Raw genomic sequence first — 20126 nt, 5'->3', positions numbered from 1 at the left:
AAAGGCTGAATGTTTTATTTGGTAAGTGGATAATGATACATAACTGGGGTTAGGGGGTGGTGGAGGCGGGCAAGAAAACAATGGAGTAACTTTAGATGGTGTAGAGGAAAATGGGGTGGGAGGGGGTGGGGGAAGGAAAGACAGTATTACCCTATGTATATGTATGATTACATGAATGGTGTGAATCTACATTGTGTACAACCATATAAATGAAATAATGTACCCCGTTTGTGTACAATGAATCAAAATACAATCTGTAAAAATAAAAATAAAAAAAGAAGCCAAAGTTAAAAAAAAAAGTAATTACTTCCCATTCCTAATAAAATCAAATGTATTTCTCTTCACTTTAAAAAAAGAAAAAAAGAGTCATGAGATAAAAGTGTTAGGGACGGTGAGCAAAGCCAGAGCGAGAAAGGGAGTCCTTTTCAGGTAAAGCCTGAGGCTTTGAACTTATACCTTTAATGAAAATGCAGGTGGGAGAGGCACTTCAGGATCACAAAGTGAAGGTGAACTCTAGTTTTGGAGTGACTGATTGACTTGTTCATAAGACAGCCATTTTCCGTTCAACTCCATAATGGATTGGCTGCACTGGGGGTGTTTCCCATGGTGTCTGTGGTTGCTCCCTTCTCTTTCCAGGCCACCCCTGGTCCTTGTGCTAAGCTGGAAAAGTGACAGGAGACAGTACTCTCCATCCAGACTCAAATTCCTTATCCTGTGTGCTTTCTGGCATTTGCCAATTTTGTCTCAAAAATGTTGTATTGCATACTCTATACTTGAGACCATCATAATTTAATTTATCTTTGAATTTTTAGATAATCTTTCCTGATTGTTAAAGTTAAATGCCTTCAAAAGTAGTCATATTTTGGAAGAAAATACATAAACCCCAAACACTAACTTTTTAAATTTAGAGATGGGGAAAAAATATGTAATCCACCCACATTTTGAAATCTCTGCTTCTGGGAATCATGGCTCCTACACAGTCGGTAGGGAATTTATTTGTGTGTATTGAGAGTCTCAAATGTACTTCCATCTCTTTCCCTGGTTTTACTGATTTTGCGTGAGCAAGCGCGCGTGCGTGTGCACGTGTGCGCGTGTGCATGTGTGTGCGTGTGCGTGTGTGCGTGTGCGCCAGTTCTAATCAAGCAGAGGATGTGCTTACAGAGGGTCACGTAAGTGCAGAGGCCACGGGAGCCACAGTTACCAGACTGCTCGTCTGCGGCTTTTGAAATCACTGAGCACCACAGGAGATGGCGTGTTCTTATACACACCCATGCAGTGTTCTAAGGCCACGCTTCTTCATCAGCAGTGTGAACAAGGAGGCGTGAGCAGCATGGACTTTGTAATGCCCCACAAGATGCTTTGGGGACCAAACAGGACAGACAAGGCAGGCTCTACAGCACCCCTTTGAGGATAATTGGTGTGTGCCAGTTGCTCAATGGCTACACCAAACAGCGTGCTTTCAGGGCTTCTCTGACCAGTTGCTGAGTAGTGAGCAGCACTACCACTGTATAAGCCTTCAGAGTTGTGTGGCAGGCTGGGTTCTGAGAACCATCTGTCATAATTATCCACTGACTTGTTAAAAGGCACACTCCACGCACTACCCCAAAACCACTGAATTCAAATTTTGGGGCGGGCAAGGGGCCTATTTTTTAATGACTATTTCTTCCACTCAATAATAAGTTTTATGCAGTAGTCTCTCCTGAAATTTTAACAAGGTTCCCAGGTGATTCTTGCTAGTCCAAGAACTTCCAGGAGACGGTTGGCATCCTTGTGATAGATGACAGTGGCAGGTCCTCTCATGTACAGAGGAATAAAACTGATAAACTAACAGTAGAAAGAAATTTAAATGCCCTTGCTATGAAATAAAAGGCGAGGACAGCAGTGTAAGATCATATTCATAGCCTTGGCTTCAGCTGAGAAGATTCTAGAGAAAAGGCTCAGATCAATGTCTGCACCATTTGATTTTATTGTCTTATTGGTTAGACAAAAATTCTAAGGGTGCTCTCCAGGGAGATGACCTGTTCAGGAGTTCTGAGTGGCATGCGTGGTCATCTTTGTCCCTTTATAACCCAAAGAAGATTGGGCTAAACTTGCCAAGTGATGACTAATATTTAGGGACCAATGGAAAAGACCAGGGAAGGGAGATAGACAATCATTCAATTTTAGGATTACATTTTAATAAGAGTTTCACATAAACTGTGTTGGTCCCACTTAGCCCCATTAATAAGATCTCATGGACAGATACCACTGGTACACCTGGCCATAGGACTTCGGATTGTTTGAGTCACTGACCACTTGCCCATACTGCCTGGACATTGCAGAGCTTGCTGGGTGCTGGGAAAAAGAAATCTGATCTGCTCATGCCTTGGTGACCAGGAGAGTTTGGGTTGTGCAAGTTGAGCATGTACTAACCACTCTCCCAGTTGCTTCTGCTGTCCTGGGATTCTAGAACATTTTACAGGAGTTACCTGCAGGACCTTTCATGGAGTTCTTAACACAAATTCCATCAGCTATCTTTAGCACTTGGCCACAAACCTTTTGGCAGTGAGTAGGAGTTTACAAGTCCTGCATTAGGAACTTTGGTGAGAATATATACATCATCATATACTGTAGGTCTTATATACATACCCATGCATATGTATTTACATATATATGTGCATATAAACACACATGAAATACTTCATGCATTCTGCTAAATAATCTGTTTATCATAGTACTTTTAAAAGAACTTGTCTTGGAAAATTGCTTACACAAAGAATAAATCTGGGATGAAAGGTATGCTACAAATGTCATCATATGAGTGTCTACCCTTTTCTCCTAAGATGAATCTGTTGTGAGTTCATTAATTTGTTTTTTGCCACTGCTTGACTGAGAAAAATTTTACTATTGAAAATCTTCCAAGATACAAACTTTGGTGATTCATTTATTTGGTAACTATTTACTGAGCATCTTTTGTGTACTAGGGACTGAGAATGGGTGCGTGAGGAAGGACCACTTACTTCATAGAACTGACTGTTCAGTGGAAGAAACAGGCACTGATCAAAGGCTCACCCAAGAAACAAGATGGCAGCTGTAATCAGTGTTACTGTGGGAGTGTTGGCCGAGGTTATAGAGGCTTCCCTGAAAAACTACTGAGTATATTCAAAAGAGCTCTGGGCATCAGTTTGCAGAATAAGTATAATTTTTAATTTACATATAAATATTTTAGGAATGAAGTTTTGTTTCCATTTACAAACTCACCGGTTGAAAAGATATAGCGGTGCTTTTTAGTAAACACAGAGAACGAAGTCACTAAATGTCTCAAGAGGGTGTTCTTATCCTGCCTAGGTTTTCACTTCCCATCTTCTCAGAAACTTACGGTAAAGATCATCATCTCCCCTCCCACACTCTGATCTCTCCCGCCCAAAGAGGACTTGTAACCACACTCAGGGGCTTCACCTCTGCTTCACTTCCACCCACTGCCGTTTTTCTCACTTCCTCCTTATGCCAGAACTCTTCTCCATTCCCTTGCCTCCTTCCTCCCTTGAGGCAGCCTCCAATCCTTTGCCTCTCTGTGGTCTCTGATGGCTACGGGTCACCCATCTGTGCACATGATCAGTCCTCATGATAATGGCCTCTGAGCAGCATATAATCCTATTCACTGGCTCCTCCTTAAAATCTTCTCTTTTAGTTTCGGGGACACAACACTTCCCTGTTCCCTCCTGCCCTCTGGACACTCCTCAGCCTTTTTTCCAGCTTTTTCCTAGGGAACTTCTCTCCTCTTCACTCTGTACTCTCCCGGACCAGTCTTTGCTGGTTCTACAGTTCAGTGACCACTTCTACAGGAACCATTTCCATGCACATATGCAGGTTCCTCTGATCTCTAAATTTTCACCTCCCACCATCTACTTGATACTGGGTATATCAAACTCAGTTCATTTAAATTAAAACTCACCACTGTCCCTCCTTCTTCCCCCAAATGCTTGTTTTTCTTCCAGGATTCCCTAAGCTGTGTAAATGAAACACCACTAGGTCTGCTGCACCAGGCTGAGACCCACTGTCCCGTCACTCAGTCTAGTCTATCACCCCGGTATTGAGGATTCTACTTTCTCATGCCTGTCTGCCCCTCTCCATAGCCCTAGCACAAGATGTCCTCACCTCTTACCTAAAATAACAGCAATAGCATCCTCATTGAATGACTCTGGACCCTTCCAGTCTGCCTCTCACACTGTGGCCAGAATGATCTCTTAAAGCAGAAATCGATGGTGACATTGTTGTGTGACATCTCATGGGGCTGGCTTTCCGTCACTCTTAGCTTAGGGACCACCCTTCAGGGTCTCACATGGACTGGTCTCTCTGCCTCTCGGCTTCAGCTGACCCACATCCTTCTCCCCTGTGCTCCACTGCGCTGGGGAGAACTCTCTCCGTTCCCCATACCCACCATGCCCTTTCCTGCCACCAGGCTTTTGCGTGGGTGTTTTCTCCTGGAACTCCCCTTCTGCCCTCTTCAGCGGCTTAGCCCTCCCATCACAGCTCAGATCTACTGCTTCCGCAGCATTTCACCGGGAACACATTTCTGTGCTGGCGATTTGTTTGTGGGTAATCAGAGTGACTAGTGGCTTGCTGCAACTGAGCCTTACCAGACACTTTTACCTACATCAGGACAGGGCTGTTGACCAACACGCAAAGGCAGATGAAAAGTGGTGCCAGTGAAACAGAAAGTCCACCCAGAGGGTGCTGGGCCACTGGGCTCAGCTTCTCTCCCACCCAGGCGACCAGCAAGACTGTAAGGGGCTCTGTGCGAACATGTGTGGGAAGCTTTTGAGTAGGACGTGACAATTGGCCTTGCCTAACCTTTAATCTTGTGCACAGCAACTTTTATTTCAAAGCTTCAGTTCAGTTAGGTTTCTTTTTTCTTTTTTTCTTTCTTTTTTTTTTTTTTTTTTTTTTTTTTTTAAGTTGGGGTCTTGCCATTTTGCCTAGACTGCTCTTAAACCCCTGGGCTTAAGTGATCCTCCTGCCTCAGTCTCCCCAACAGCTGGGACTACAGGTGAACACCACAGTGTACACGTTTGGTTAGCTTATAAAAATTTTTGATAAAGTGTTAAATTTCCTTAAGTTAGACTCTAAGACTGCATTTCAAAATGAACCCTGCCTTTTCCATAGTTGTCCTATCACTCACATGACTACTGAATTAGGCATCCATTTGCCAAGTGCTTATTAGGCATTCCCGTGTGCCAGGCCTTGGGTAGGGCACACAAAGATGGGTGATGTGTGGCTCCTCCTCTTGCAGTTACTGTCTAGTGGGAGACTGATGGCAGACAGCATGCTCTGTGCAGTGCAGAAGTGGGCAGGGGACAGGAAGGACAGAGGGGAGAGGAGTTTCTTTTGTTGTGGAGTATGTGTGTGTGTGTGTGTGTGTGTGTGTGTGTGTGTGTGTGTCCAGGTGCATATGTGAATGTGTGTGTGAGTGTGAGTGTGAGAGAGTGAGTGGGCAAGAGAAGGAGAGTGTGGGAGGTTTGACAGAGGAAGGTCCAGGACACAGAAACGTGGAAGGAGTGGAGGAGGGGCAAGGAAAAAGTTCCATATCTGAGTCGGTTAATGAAGTGTGGATTTGATTTGTTGTGGATATTCCACAGTATCTTGGAACAAGCTGGGGCACAGTTTTCTGTGATTAGCATACGTCCAGTAGTCCTGACAGAATGCAGATGTGAATGCGTGCAGCTACGTGCGGCAGGCCTGGCCCTGGTTTTGGCACTCTAGCAACATTTAGCACGGAAGGCTATTTTAGCCTGCGTGGCTGGAGGAAAGAAAAAAGACAAACCGAAACATCGCCTACAACCAAAGTGGGGTTCCTTTCCTCACTTTAAAAAGCCTATGAAAGTTGGCATTGAAATTAGATGGAGAAGTTGCCTATTGATGCTCATGAGGCTATTCGTGGCATTAGGAGTGGGGTCCTCGGAGCTCCTTCACATTGGCATTTGGAGCAGAAAGTCCACTTGCCCTCGAGAGGGAGATCCATACAGGAGAGCCATGGTCATAGGTACCAGTCGTTGCCAGTGTCAGAGGAGGCCTGTTTCATACTGATTTCATTCCCAAACCATCTCTGTTTGCCATGTGATTCAATTAACACCACGTTCTTGTGAATATTTGAACTCAGTTCTATAAAGGAATCAGGATAGAAGGTCGTCTGAAAAGAATTTGCCCATTTTCTTTTAGAACTGGAGGAGACCTCCCAGTGACAATCACATTCAGATTCTCCGTATCTAGTGATTCAGAGCTGGAGACGGCCCAGATTTATAGAGAACATGACTGCCAAAACTCCAGGCTGCTTTCTGTGGGACGTAAGGACAAAGGCGTCCCACGTGTCTTGAGAAGCAGGAGTGAAAGTCATGACCTAGTTCTTCCTCCTACTTTAAAGCTTGGGACTGAACAGAGAGCCAGATGTGTCCCAGAGTAGTCCTCTGACTGACTCTTACCGTCACATGCGGTTCCAGGACACAGGGCAGCTGAGGGAGGGCCTGCATGGTTTTCCAGAACAAGTGCTGTTCTGTTACGCCCACTTGCTCAATCCTGCGACAAATCCCACCGGCAAGTCTTCCAGGATTACTGAGTTATTTCTGTGATTTTCTAATTTTCTACTCTGTACTTTTAAAAAGTGGTTACCAAAACTGAATCAACAATCAGAGGAACCGGAAAGAGCAGAGATCATTTGTTGTGTGTAATAATTTCCCACACACTGCCACAGCAAAATTCTTGCTTTTCTTGTAAAATGTCACCCAGAGGTAGAACACTTCTAAAATATTAGACATCCTCTGGGTCCTGACAATATATTATAACAGTAAGGGATAATTATTCTTGCAATTTCTGAAATTCGATGCCCTTAACTTGGACTTGCCTTAGAGGTTGAAATTCTGGGTTCTGGAATCAGTCTGTCTGGATTAAAATCTTGGTTTTGTGACTAGGTAGATGTGTAACCTTGGAGAAATTGCTTAATTTTGGTTTTTCCCATTTGTAAAACAGAGTCAGTAATGGTCACAAAATGATAAAAATGTATGTAAAGCTTCGTATATAGTAGTTAGAATGATAAATGTTAGCAATCATAATCATTTCTGGGCCTCTGCAATAACTCTAGCATTTCGTTTCCTCTAACTTAATATACACTTAATTGAGTACAAAAATTATTGATCATTAAATATTAAACTCCAGTGAACTTGCATGTGTTGGTGTGGAAGTCAGTGGGAAGGTGGTGAGAATTCACCCACAGAGGGGGACACGGAGGTTGACTCCCATGCCGTCAGGTTCTGAAGGACTCCACGGCCTAGTCTACACATTGGAAGAAGCATTTTACGTTTCTGGCTGTCTTTCCTGGTGTCTAGATGGCTAACTGCCTCAGATATTTTCCTCATTTATAGAGATGCTGGCCAGCATTTTAAAAAATGTTGGAGAACTGAGTATGTGAGAACAATTATTGTATCATTGATTGGTCTCTTTAAAGAATGCCAAATATCCAGTTCATTCAGCCTTTTGAATTAGAGTCTGATTCTACTTCCTTAGACTCCTCCTCCCTGAGGCTGGCAGGGCAACTAGCCCTGATGGAGACACCAGCGGAGGCCAGAGCAGCACACCACACACAGTGGACACAACAGTCAAGCACCAAGACAGGCAGAGAGCGGCCTTTTGGTTTCATGTGGCTACTTTTCTTAAGGCGGAAAGAGCACCGATGTCCACTTACCAGGTTCAAAATTTCCTGGGTGTGGGTGGTACTGTATTTGGCATAGTTCACACATAATCACGATCCTGAGGCAGCACGTTTTAACATTCAAGACATGTTTGACTTTGCCATTTCTAAATATTATACATCCATTCACTCATGCAACAGATACCTAGTCCATGCTGACGACATACAGAAGATACACTAGATTTTCTCATGTCCATCTTCTGGCCCTGACTGAATCAGAATCCCTTTCAGGGCAGAGATGTGGTAGCTTATTCATTTTCCTATCCCAGGAGCCAGGCTGTAGAGGATGCCCAGCCAGTGCCACCAGCATGTGCTGCCTAGATGGAAACTGGGTGCAAGTGCTGAGCTTGCCGTGCATGCCCAGTAACAAGATGTTCTGTCCTGAGCATCTTAAATCTGGACTCAAGCAGAATGTAGATGCTATCTCCATGAGTAGGCTTGGCAGCAGCATCATGCTATGCCTTTCACTTAAATTAAATATATGATTTATATGCTTAGGTAAAAATAAGAGACGAAGTCAACAGCCTATGTAAACTCTTCAGGGGGTCTAGGGTTTTGGTGAAAATAACAGTTTAATATAGAATTTCTCTCCAACTCAAAGCCCCTTTCATGTAGCAAAAGGAAATGAGCAAAGAAATCTAAACACACTCAACTTCTCAGGGCCAAACATTTTGATTCAATATGTTCTGCTATAAAATGTTTGGCCTTGTTTGAATTTTTATTGCTATATGTTCTCAGTCTCTGGGTAACTGTGAGAAACAGATAAGAAAGAGTGAATGTGTGAAGTGTGCTTTTCAAGAGCATGGCAGTGAACTTGAGAAAACATACGCTAAGGGAGCGCTTTGTGCTTCCAAGTTTTCAGCCCCTTTCCTGAGGCCTCCCTTGGCCAGAGAGATTAAATGCTGGTGCACCAAGGACTCAGCTTCCTCGGAGGGAGTCCTCAGGGCTCTTGGGCCACCTACAATAAGTACTTCACTTCACCATGCTCTCAGAGAGAGTCTCCTTCATGCTCATTTTTCACATGTGAAATAGGGCCTAATTAGAAAGTTTTATAAAGGAGACAGTCAATTCTGCAATTCCTTATTTGCTTGAATTAACTTTTAAAAAAATTGGGGTGTTCACTCTGGCATTGATTCAATTCAGTGTCTGTAATCAGCCAACAATCTGTGCCTCACAAAGGCTGGCGTCCTTAACTGCCGGCTCTTCATCCACACCTTTTCCGTGGGGTAATGCATTTTAATTAGTGCCTCTCTGTGAGCGCCTTACGTCTCCATCTGGCCATATAAACACACTTTTCTGATTCAGCCTCAACGTCTTGGCAGTAACAAGAGGATAGACTTGCCACAGTGGGTAATCTTCAAGATGCACAGAATCCTGAAGTTAAAGAACCGGTACAGGTGGCATCCTCAGTGGCTTTCTGGAGGGTGGCTTATCTACCAAGTGTCCTTGTGTTCTGCAGTATTTCAACACTGCTCCCTTGGTCCAAACTGCAGTTTCTGAGCTGAATCAGCATTGCAAAATCTCCTTTCAGAGGGGAAACTAGTCATGAAGTATTGGACTTCAAGGACACATGACTTTTTAGCATTGGCTTATTATCAGCCTCTTTCCACTGGTCATGTAGGCCAGGTCAACCGGGAGGGAGAATGGCAAACTGCTAAAAGAATGGTTCTGGAGTCAGGTAGAGTTCAGATCCTGTGTGACCGTGGACAGCTGCCAACCTCTCCAGACCTCAGTTTTCCCATCAGTCAACAGAGATGACCTCAGTACTTACCTCAAAAAATAACCGTTGAGTATTGATGAAATGATAGAAGGTATCTGATATATTTAGCACAGGGCTTGGATCATATTCACTAATGATTATTATTTTTATGAAAGGTCAGAAGACCAAATTCCTTGGCAGCAGAAAAGAAAGGGGAAGAGTAAATAACCAGTCATGGGTTATTCTTCAAATAATCCCTTACTCTTTCAGTGTTCTGCTGTTACACAGCCAGTCATCAAGCCACTCTGGAAGGGGTCACTCTGAGATAGCAGTACCTGTGTGCACACTCACTTGGTGCACTTCCGTGAGGCTCTGGAACGTACCTTCACAGGGGCTTGTTTTTCTATAACCCTCTGGACTGAAATGAAGGGTGCTTTCCGAGAGAAATGACTGACACTCCCTCTCCTCTCCCTTCCTCCCTTCCTCTCCTTCCTCCTGCACTGGGAATGGAACCCAGGGCCTTAATGTAGCTAGACAAGTCCCGGCCCCAGCCCTGGCCCCAGCCCAATACTGCCCTCTCCAGACCACGTAGGCGTAAGGCACTGTTTCTCGGGCTTGCCTCTGGTCTGAGCTTCTCTCCTCCCAACGTCTTCCCTTTCCCCATGTCTTTGGTGAGATGCCTTTCTCAGCATGAAGCAGGGATCAGGCACAACTGCATGATTACAACTGGGGATGTTTATCAGAGGAAAGTCAACCAGGCAGCGGGGCCCACAGACCCGGTGAGCCCAAGGGGGACAGGGCTCCGGGCAACGCAGGGCCTCTCACCGCTGGCTCGGTCAGGGTTGTTGCACATGAAGCACTGCCATGCTCCCGCTGCTTCACTGAAGCCAAACACGTCAAAGAACCGCACTTCCTCCAGGTGGAGCTGAACCTGGTCCAGATCCTGTTGCAGGAAGACAGAGCACAAAGAATACAGGTGATCTGCTGCTCTTGGCCTCCTGAGACAGTGAAAGAGGATGCGGGATGAGGACAGCCAGTGCTCACCAAGCGGGGCACCGAGAACGTTGCTGTTGGCCACAGTGGACGGAGCAGTCGGCTCAGACTCCGCCACGGGAGTGCTCTCAGATGCAGAGAGGAAGCAGGCCCCAGGGCTGGTGTCAGCACCTGGCGAGGCCCAGAATCTCTTGCATCCCTTGCATCCAGGAGCAGCTCCAGAATTTCTAAAAAGGAGGGACATCCCAAGTAGCAGTGTTGTTGAAGGAAATGTTGAACGACTTCTCTTTATTTACATTTTAGATAAAGTTATGAACCAATATTATTCTCATAAATATTGTTTTCATAAAGCTGGTTTTGCAGGGGCTAATGGAAAATACAGGGATGGACCTAATGTCTCACCCTGGGCTCCAGCACTGTTTTAGTCATACTGTTTATCTTAAAAGCATGTGCAAATTTGCATTCTATTTCATAATATAGCTCTATTGGTTTTATTGGAAAATTATGTCTTGTTATTTATCAGTAAGCCAGTTAACTTTTCCTCTGAATGGTGGAGTTGAATTTGATCACGGAGAGGATCGTCCAGTTTTAGGACCCTAGGGCACCCTGCCAATGTGCTCCTGTTGAGAGACTGAGGAGAATTTATATTCGACTATAAATGGATGGAAAAGTATTAGCCTAACCAAATTAAATAGCTCTACTGTCCTCCTGAGGCCTTGCTGGTATGTAAATACCGGTGTCTTTTGTTACAGGGTGGCCAAGGCTGCACTCTTCAAAAGTTGCTCCTTCTCAGGGGACCGCATGCTCTCCCTAGCCTTGCACGCTCCCCGTGTACTTGTGTGTTTCTTCTGGGTTGAGTGGAGTTTCTGCCCCTGCCCTCTGGCCCACGTACTCTCATCTCTTCCACCTGTGGTAATGACTCTTAGTTTCCCAGATCTGGGCAGTGTAGGCAATATGTGCACTGCTTGTAATGGTCTAAACAGAGAATGGCTATCTGGAGTCTGTCCAAAGCTCCTGATCCCCACCTCTGGGTTCTTTACACACAGGTGACAGGGACCATGAGATCCTTGAGAGCGGAGCATGCCTACGTGGTTCGCAGTTTCATCCTCCAACTCTAGTCTGGCACCAGGAATGGAATAACATCTTTGGTTTGAGACCCAGGGCAAAGTCCATTTTCCAATAAACTGTAGGAGGGGTGTCATGGAATTTAAGGGAAATTCTTCTCAGAGAACGTTCTCACTTACTGGAATGTAAGCACGAGGAGGTCAGGGATTTCGTTTATTGTGTTGGCCGCTGTGACCTCAGCAACTGAAGAGCTTGTCACATAGCAAGCCCCGAGTGAGTGGGTGGAGCAGTGAAAGGCGTAACTGGGACCAAACTGGGTCCTTTCCAGCATTCTCTGTTAAGATCCTCAGGGCTTGTGTTCTGGGGCTGGACATTTTGGAGGCTCCATGTGCTGAGTATCTGGGGTTGCTAACATTTCATAACTTTACAGGCATTCCGTCAGGCACTGCTTATACAGGAATGTTGATTTAACAAGGTGATTTAGAATATGTTCACTGGAAAAAAGGAGACTTTTCTCTCTCTCTCTTTCTTTTGTTCTTTCTTTCTTTTCTTTCTTTCTTTCCTTCCTTCTGTCTTTTTTATAAACAGAATGTTCCACAAGATAAAGACTAAAGAAGCACCTGGGAGTTTTGTAGTTTCAAAGGATGAAATCCATATTAAAATTTATGGGGAAAAAGCAGATGTTCATAAATATCAGTTTCGAAACTGCTAACTCTCTGAAGTCTGTGCTTGGCCATTGGCATGCATATTGCTTCTCTGTTTCTCACACAATTAAGGATCAATTTTTCATTCACCACAAACACTACTAGCAAACAAAGTACCTAAAATAATACTTTGGGGTTCCTTTATTTTTCCTGTTCTGAGACCAGAAAGGTCCCAGGTTGTTGCCTATAATCCACATTTGTCTTGGCAAAAAGTTACTTACAAAGTTTAAGACAGATGGTGAGCTACATCCCTGCATTCAAGTTCTGAAGCCAAATGCAGGCTTAGCTCTTCAGAGGATTCAGGTGTTCTACAAAAGGAACCGAGTGAAGAGGATGAATGGTAATCCTGCGAACAACTGAGGTCGGCAACAGGAGCCAACTTTAAACAGAGACAGGCGAAATATGTGCAATTTCAAATATTTGTGGAAGATCAAAGTAAGACAAATCACACAAGAAGCAAGGACAAACCAGTGACAGCTGAGTTTGGGGGTGCTGACCACTTAAATGTACTTCAGTCACTCTTTGTCTTCTTCACACTTCTGGGCCCTGTAGCTTCCCTGGTTCTTGCCCAAGAATTGTTACCTGGCCCTTCTATTTTGTGATATTTAAAGATAAGAGAACTAAAATTGATTTAGAGAATTACAGATGTCCTTTAAGACAACTAGATTCCAGAAGAATGATAAAAATAATTCCCCTTTAACTCTAAGTCATTCTGAGTACTTCAGTTCTGATGGGATTATGGCAGATGGACCCTCGGGTGACCACCCTCGGGTGTTCCTCCCCTTGTGTGTTGGCAGGTTCTACCACTTGCTTCTAACCAAGAATAAGCAAAGGTGATGGGCTGTCACCTCATGACTATCACACACATATACCCAACCACATTTGCGGTCCTGGTTAGCCCCCACATGCATAGGGAGACTCGCACTGGCCTTGAAGAAGCAAGTTGCCATATTACAAGCTTCAGGGAACTATGGCCAGCTTCTGATAGCCAGTAAGAAATCAAGTTCTGTTAGGTACAGTGGCATGCACCTGTAGTCCCAGGAGCTTGGGAGACTGATGCAGGAGGATTTTGAGTTCAAAGCCAACCTTGCTAACTTAGTGAGGCCCTGTCTCTAAATAAAATATAAAAAATGACTGGGGATGTGGCTTAGTGGTACCTGGGTTCAATCCCTGGTACCAAAAAAAAAAAAAAAAAAAAAAAAAAAAAGATGTACAGTAATCATAGTAAGCATGCACTAAGAAGGATTTTCCTGACAAGCATCACTTGATTCAAAAAGACAAACCATCACTGAAGGGAAATGATCTTTTAAAATAGTTGGATAGATGAGTTTTTCTCCAATTTTAGGAGAAAGTCATTAATGAGAGCAGGAATTTGGAAAACTACGTAAGAAGCCTCTTAGGGGAGAAATAACCAGTCAATTTGGAAAGAGGAGGGAATATTTCCAACATTGTTCTGCTGACAATGATAGTGTGAGTCCACACAGTGAATTCTGCTCAAGTGTGTAGTGGCCTCTGGGTCTCTCAGTGTGATCCACATGCTGCAGGGGGGACTGTGAGCAATTCTCCAGAGACCAGCAAAAGCATGCATCTGTAAGAACTGTGGGTTCTGGCACACTTCTACTGTCCTAAAGCTATTTATACACAGGTTGCCTCCTGAGCTCTGTGTGCCTCTGGGTATCAGCAGCAACTCCAGCCACATAGTTCATACGCACTGTAGGAGATGCAAACAAAAAACCAAAACCCCAGCATTTTCCACGTAACAGTAAGGACTCTCTTTCTTTGTAGTTATTTCTAGTGCATACACGCTAATTGTACAGAGTCTGGGGGTGAAATGCACTCATCCAGGGGACATGATGGCAACTCGTCTGCATATTGTTCTGCATTGTATAGGTGTGGTGTCTTGTACGCAACTTGGTGTGTCAAATGGACTACCTGGCAAAAGAGACTTTGAAGCACATCTGTGCTGTAAACTTCTGAAAAATAGTATCGAGTTCAATTTAGAACACTTAGTATTTATAGCACTGGTGTCAGAGAACATGATACAGAGCCAAGGAGGCACCGTCCTGCATTCCAGGGAAGGAAGAAGGCACTTGAGTTGGTGCAGTTTTCCTCACAGAGCAGAGCTGGAATAGGCTTTCACCCAGCTGGGGGTGACTGTGTGAAGCTGCTTCTGGTCTGACTCTTGGCCCTTGACTAGATTACATCTGCTGGGCGTGAAGACTGGTTTCTGCGTTATTTTGTTACTTCTGAAACTAGAATAGCATTTTGCCCATTGTAGATACTCAACAAAGCATTATGAATTTTTACTGAGTGAGGCATATAAACCTCATCTCTATAATAGTCAAGGCATTTAGGAGTTCTATCCTCATGTCTATTCAATTATGACCATTAAGCTTTTCAAAATATTTATTTTTGATTTTTCTTAAAAGATGGAGTTTTGCTGTGTTGTCTAGGTTACTCTCAAACTCCTGGGCTCAAGCCATCCTCCCGTCCCAGCCTCCCAAACCCCTGGGATCGCAGGTGTGCACTGTCACACCCAGTGGCATCTGCAGGTTGTACTAGCTCCCCAAGTCAAATTTGCACACTTGCCTAAGGATCACGAAAAAATAATGTGACAAGAGAATGTTGGCAGATAACACAGCAAGAGGTTACACACAGCAGTTTCTAGAAAAGCTAATGAAGAGTATGGCTTAATTAGAAAATGCAGGTGGCCACCTGGGTGATGTTAGCTAACAAAATTTGTAATATTTGATAGACCCACAATTAATTTTTTAAATCCAATTTATTTTAAACTTAAGCCCATTAAAAGTAGCAAAACATTTTTATCAGTGAAAACCAGGACAAAAGTCTCTGAAAATAGTCCAAATGTCAAGAAAGTGGCATTTTTACAGTGGCGTCAGCATTAGAGTTTCTGGCCATCAGGATGAGTATTTCTATGTTCTCCTTTCATATTGGGAAACAAAGGATTAAGGCAATGTTTCTAACTGATGATTTCCATCTACAGGTGTATAATGAACAGCTACTGTAGGGCACTGGACCAGAGGGTGCTGGCACAGAATGGCTTTTTAGAAGGATCTACCTCTTCTCCCTTGGGAGAACACCGACCCAAAGAATGTCAGAAGCCCAGTGCACAGCAGAGGGCTGCTCATCCTGGGCTTGGGGCAACTGAAGTGCCCAGCAACCTAGAGCATCTCACCACAGTCAATAAAGATTCACATTTGAAGGGCTGGGGATGTAGCTCAGTTGGTAGAGTGCTTGCTTTACATGTTGGGTTCAATTCCCAGCACTAAAAAAACAAAAAAACAAAAAAACAAAAAACAAAAAAGAACTAAAGATCCACATTTGAAGAAGGGGTCTATCAAATGTGCACTGCTGTGACAAATCTTCAAGTTAAAAGATTTTCTGTGAAACCATTGTATGTCAAGGGCCGTCAACATGGTTGCTCATCTTTTGGTTTGATATCTTGGAACAGGCGTGTGTTCTTGAAAAATAGCAGTGTCTGCTAGTGTTTTTCATGTTCATGAAGGATGTCAAGCCCCAGGCCTCATTCTGTTTCTCGTTTGTTCACTCAAGATATCACGTGGTGCTGTGAGTACACAGCTTGTGCCTCTGCGGCTGTGCGGTGAGTCCTGGTGCATGCCCACACCTACCCATCTCATCTGACTACTTCCCTGGTCATGGCCACCCTGTGCCAACTATGTAACAAAGCACATCCTCACACGTGTCTATGGTGGACGTGAGAAAGTGTTTCCAGGATGGTCACTTCATAGTGGAACTGCTCGGTCACAGGATATCAGTGTGGGACTGCAGAAAGGTATTTTTGTGTTAGGGCTTTCTGAGCAAATTGTACTGAAACTTGGGAGCTGAGCTAAAAGAACAAAGTGTAGCAGTGAATTTACAACAGGCAAGAAATCGAGAGGCAACCTCAAGAGGTTTGTTTTCTCAGAGATACGTGTACACGTGTCAAGATGCGGCCCTGGGTCTGGGAGGTGTCCTGGGTTGTCAACTGGAGATGCTGCTCGTCTTCTTCCTGGAGAGATTCATTCATCTTCCAAAGGGTGAAAGTAAGAACCAGAGCCCTTCCCCAGAGCTAAAGGTTTTTTCCCCTTCTTTCAGGAGAGGAGAAGGCAGCAATCCCTCCTCTGTATGAATTCCCTGATAAGAACCTCAGAGTTCCTCACCCACAGTGCCAACCTTAGTTTGTGGAGGATGCCTCTGGACTAACCTCAGAGGCAAAGGGAACTGGCAAGTTTATTTGTTGTAAGAAAGTTCTAATCTCCTCTGCATAGAAACCTTGTTTGCATGGGATGGTAAAAATGAACCTTATGCATATCTTTAAGTTCACTCGGTCCTTCCAGACGCCTTCCAGAATGAATGCCCAGTTTACATTCCCACCAGCATAGCACGATTTCTTTTTCCACATCACACAGGAAAACTTTCTAGGCTCTGAATTTTCTTGCAGAATGACTTTTGCATTGGGTATTTGCAAGAGTCTCTAGTAACTTCTTAAATGATTGCTTGTTAAATTATGGGGAAAACTAACCATGCTTCCATAGAAGTCATTGTAATTTTCTTCTTCTTTATTATCCTTTTCTGAAGTATTCCAACTTCTGGGAACCAGATCATCAGTATTAGGTGTGATTATTTTAATACTCTAACACACGTCAATATTTGGTCAGAATCTAATTTTATTTTAAGAACTATCATTTTGTTGATGTGTTCACTACTTGAAGTGGTGGAAGGGGAGACTCTGTCATGGACTTGGAGAGAAAGCATGGCTTCCCAAGATGTTGGAATATTAAGTGTCTCCACTTAGTCATTCCATGGACCAAGCTGCACTCCAAGTGCTGGTGATAATAGTGAGTGATGCATATGTGGTCAGTAACTGTACTGGCCCTCAGCAAAGAAATGGATAACTGCTCTCCACTTACGCAGTGGAGAATTTTACAGATACTCAATGAGTTAGCCCTAAATGTATACAGATATATACAGATATATCTTTAAAAAATATAATGTTAAGGGCAGAAAACACATTGCTAAAGATACTGCAACATGAAAATATATCAGTAAAATTTTAAAACAATAGTACAAAAACATTCATGGAAATAAAACACATCACCCTCAGGAGAGTATTTGCCTCAATTTCTTTTTGTAAAGGCAGATGGTTGAAGCAAATATGGAACCTCACCTTCTAATTCGTGGTGGAAGTGGGTATCATATTTCTCCACTCTCTGAATTATGAGCTATATAATGATTTGATAAAGAGTAAAAGTGAGGCAGAGACTGAGACTGAGGAAGAGGAACTTGGTGAGCAGGGCGTCTATGGTAGCCCTCAGGGCATCCAGAGAGGGGCCTCTGATGTCTCCAGGGGAGGCTGGTCTTGGTGGGCAGAGCCACTAGAGACCCACCTCTTTCTCCTGATTTTTGCACCTATCCTTGTCAGAGGGCTCCATGGTAAAGTTCTTTAACCCAGGTCTTCAACCATGGAGATGCAGAGATAGGCACCAAATAGTGTTTGAAATATGTTCTACTTTGTTTAAGAATATAAAACAAATGTAAAGCACACTGACACCAGGTTCTAAGGGAGTATTAGAGACTGAGTCAAATGACAGAGGTCATACTTAAAAATAAGACTCCTTCCCCTGCCAAGTGTGGATTTTGGAGCCAGATGGGAGTTTGGTCCCTGCTGTTGCCATTCGTTAGCATTTCTTGGGAAAATAGCTCTGTTTCCAATGTGTTTCTCAAACTGCCAAATGACTGCTCTCTGAACTCCAGCAAGTCGTAGCCACCATCAGTTCATGGTTGATCATGCTATTTTGTAAAACTAGAGAAATAATAGCACGTGGTGAAATTATGATGATTTGAAAAAGCAAGCTGAGAAGCCCCCTTTTATGCCCATAGAATACAGTGCCTTTTGTCTTTTAGCTAGATAAATGTATGTAAACGTTTCTGAAGCGAATGGCTGGTTTAGGAAATACTGGTGTTGGGTGTCTGAGAAACATATTTGGTTTTCTAAAGAAGGGGACATGCTTATCTGTCTCTTTTCGTTAGGCTGTTGTCAAACCTGGGAGGTAATGAGATGCAAACAGAAGGGTGTACCGCAAAGCCAGCATTTCAAAGGGAGTAATGAGATGCACATGCTTGATGGGGCCGTAATGAGACGTGCGGAGAGCAAGGCGCGGCCGATGTGCACAGGCCACAGGGTAACGAGATGCATAAATGGATGAGCGCAACGGGAAAGGTGCCGGGGGTGTGATGTGATTCATAAACGGGAGGCTGGAAAGGGGCAGGATATGATAAGAAGCGGAGGGAAAGACCAGGGCGTGATGCCCGGATGCGGGGCTGAGGCATGGGCAGGATGAGGGGTAATGAGGCCGAGTGGGACGGTACCAGAAGCCGCAGGTGGAGGGGTGTGCGGCGCTGCGGAGGAAGGAGGGGTAATGACAGAGTGAAAGGAAGGGTTTGATTCCACGAATAAAGAAACTGGCGTCAAAAGATGTGAGGACTGAAAGGAGGTGCAGAAGAAAGGGATGTGGGTGCAGGGATGGAAACAACCAGGTGGGCCGAGCAGCGCTCTAATGAGATGCCGAAATGAAAGGACGCAAGGGGCGTGCGGGGTTAGGGAGCAGCCGGGCACCCACGTAGGATGCTAATGAGGGACCCGGCTCCCATCAGCCACAGACGCCGCATTCGGTCCTTACTGAGGAGGCGAGAACAGAAAAGAACTCGGAGTGAGCCGCGGTGGCTTCAGTCCAGGGGAGCAGACTACATGACAGCCTTGAAGTTTCCGAGCTAATGGTTGACGGCTGCTGTTTCTCGGGCGCTCGCTCTGTGCTGGGTGCTCTGCTGGGTGCTTCTCCGAAGGCACCACCTGCCTCCACCTCCTGATCAACCCAGTGAGGAAGGGCTGGCTTCTGGTTTGCAGATGGAGAAACTGAGCTGCCTTGAGGTGAACTGACCTGCAGTGTGCGGGTGATGGAGAACGGACTTGAGCCAAGCCAGCTGGGTTCCAGTCACCTTTGTCTCTGTCCTGGTGCTTTTTAAGATCGGCTATGGGACCTTCTGCCCCAGAACTCCAGGATCACTTGTCAAAGATGTAGAGTCACAGACCCGCCCCAGCAAGTACCATCTGCAGGACTTGCAGAGGCCTGAAGAACTGGCAGTTTTTAACTGATGCAGGTTATACAGAATGATGTGTATTCCTGTATGTATGTAAGTGTAATTTGGTCAATTTCATTCCCAAAGCCCTCTACCTCCCCCACTCCCATGGTCCCCTTCTCTACCCTGATTATCATCTCCCTTCAGCTTTCACAACACCCTTTTTTCCTGTTCTGTTTTCCTCTTTCAGCTTCCACAAACAAGAGAAAACATACAATCCTTTTCTTTCTGAGTCTCACTTATTTTGCTCAAAATTATGCTCTCCAGTTCCATTCATTTTCTTGCAAATTGGCAATTTTGTTCTTATGACTGAGTAAAACTCCATTGATACTACATTCTTTTGTCCATTTGTCTGTTGACACTTGGGCTGGCTCCATAACTTGGCTACTGTGAATTGTCCTGTGATAAACGTGGGGATGCATACATCTCTACAGTATGTTGATTTTAATTTATTTTTGATAAATACCAAGAAGTGGTAGAGTTGGATCATGTGGTAGCTCTATTTATACCATAGAGGACCCTCCATAGAGATTTCCATAGTGTCTCTACTAATTTTCATTCCCACCAACAGTGTATAAGATTCATTTTCCCCTTCTTTCTCATCAGTACTTATTGATATTTGTATTCTTGAGGGCTGCCATTCTGACTGAAGTGAGATGGAATTTCAGTGTAGTTTTTGATTTGCATTGCCCTGATTACTAAAGATTTGAACATTTTTTTCAGATGATTGTTGACCATTTGCATTTCTTCTTTTGATAAGTGTCTGTTCAGTTAATTTGCCCATTTA

At 44.2% G+C, this 20126-nt stretch overlaps 1 protein-coding gene across 2 annotated transcripts in view; it reads right to left on the bottom strand.

The window, feature by feature from the left end:
* The window catches only part of VEPH1 (ventricular zone expressed PH domain containing 1), a 238800-nt gene that overhangs the window by 12959 nt on the left and 205715 nt on the right, over nt 1-20126 (bottom strand). For both annotated transcript variants that reach the window (XM_079100391.1, XM_079100395.1), the window contains one exon: nt 10245-10362. In XM_079100391.1, the coding sequence (XP_078956517.1) occupies nt 10245-10362 (118 nt within the window). The remainder of the gene's footprint in view (nt 1-10244; nt 10363-20126) is intronic.

This window comes from Sciurus vulgaris (genome assembly GCF_902686455.1).
Source record: "Sciurus vulgaris genome assembly, chromosome: 10".
NCBI lineage: Eukaryota > Metazoa > Chordata > Mammalia > Rodentia > Sciuridae > Sciurus > Sciurus vulgaris.
Note: the sequence above shows the minus strand (reverse complement) of the source record. Positions and strands in the feature narration are given on the sequence as shown.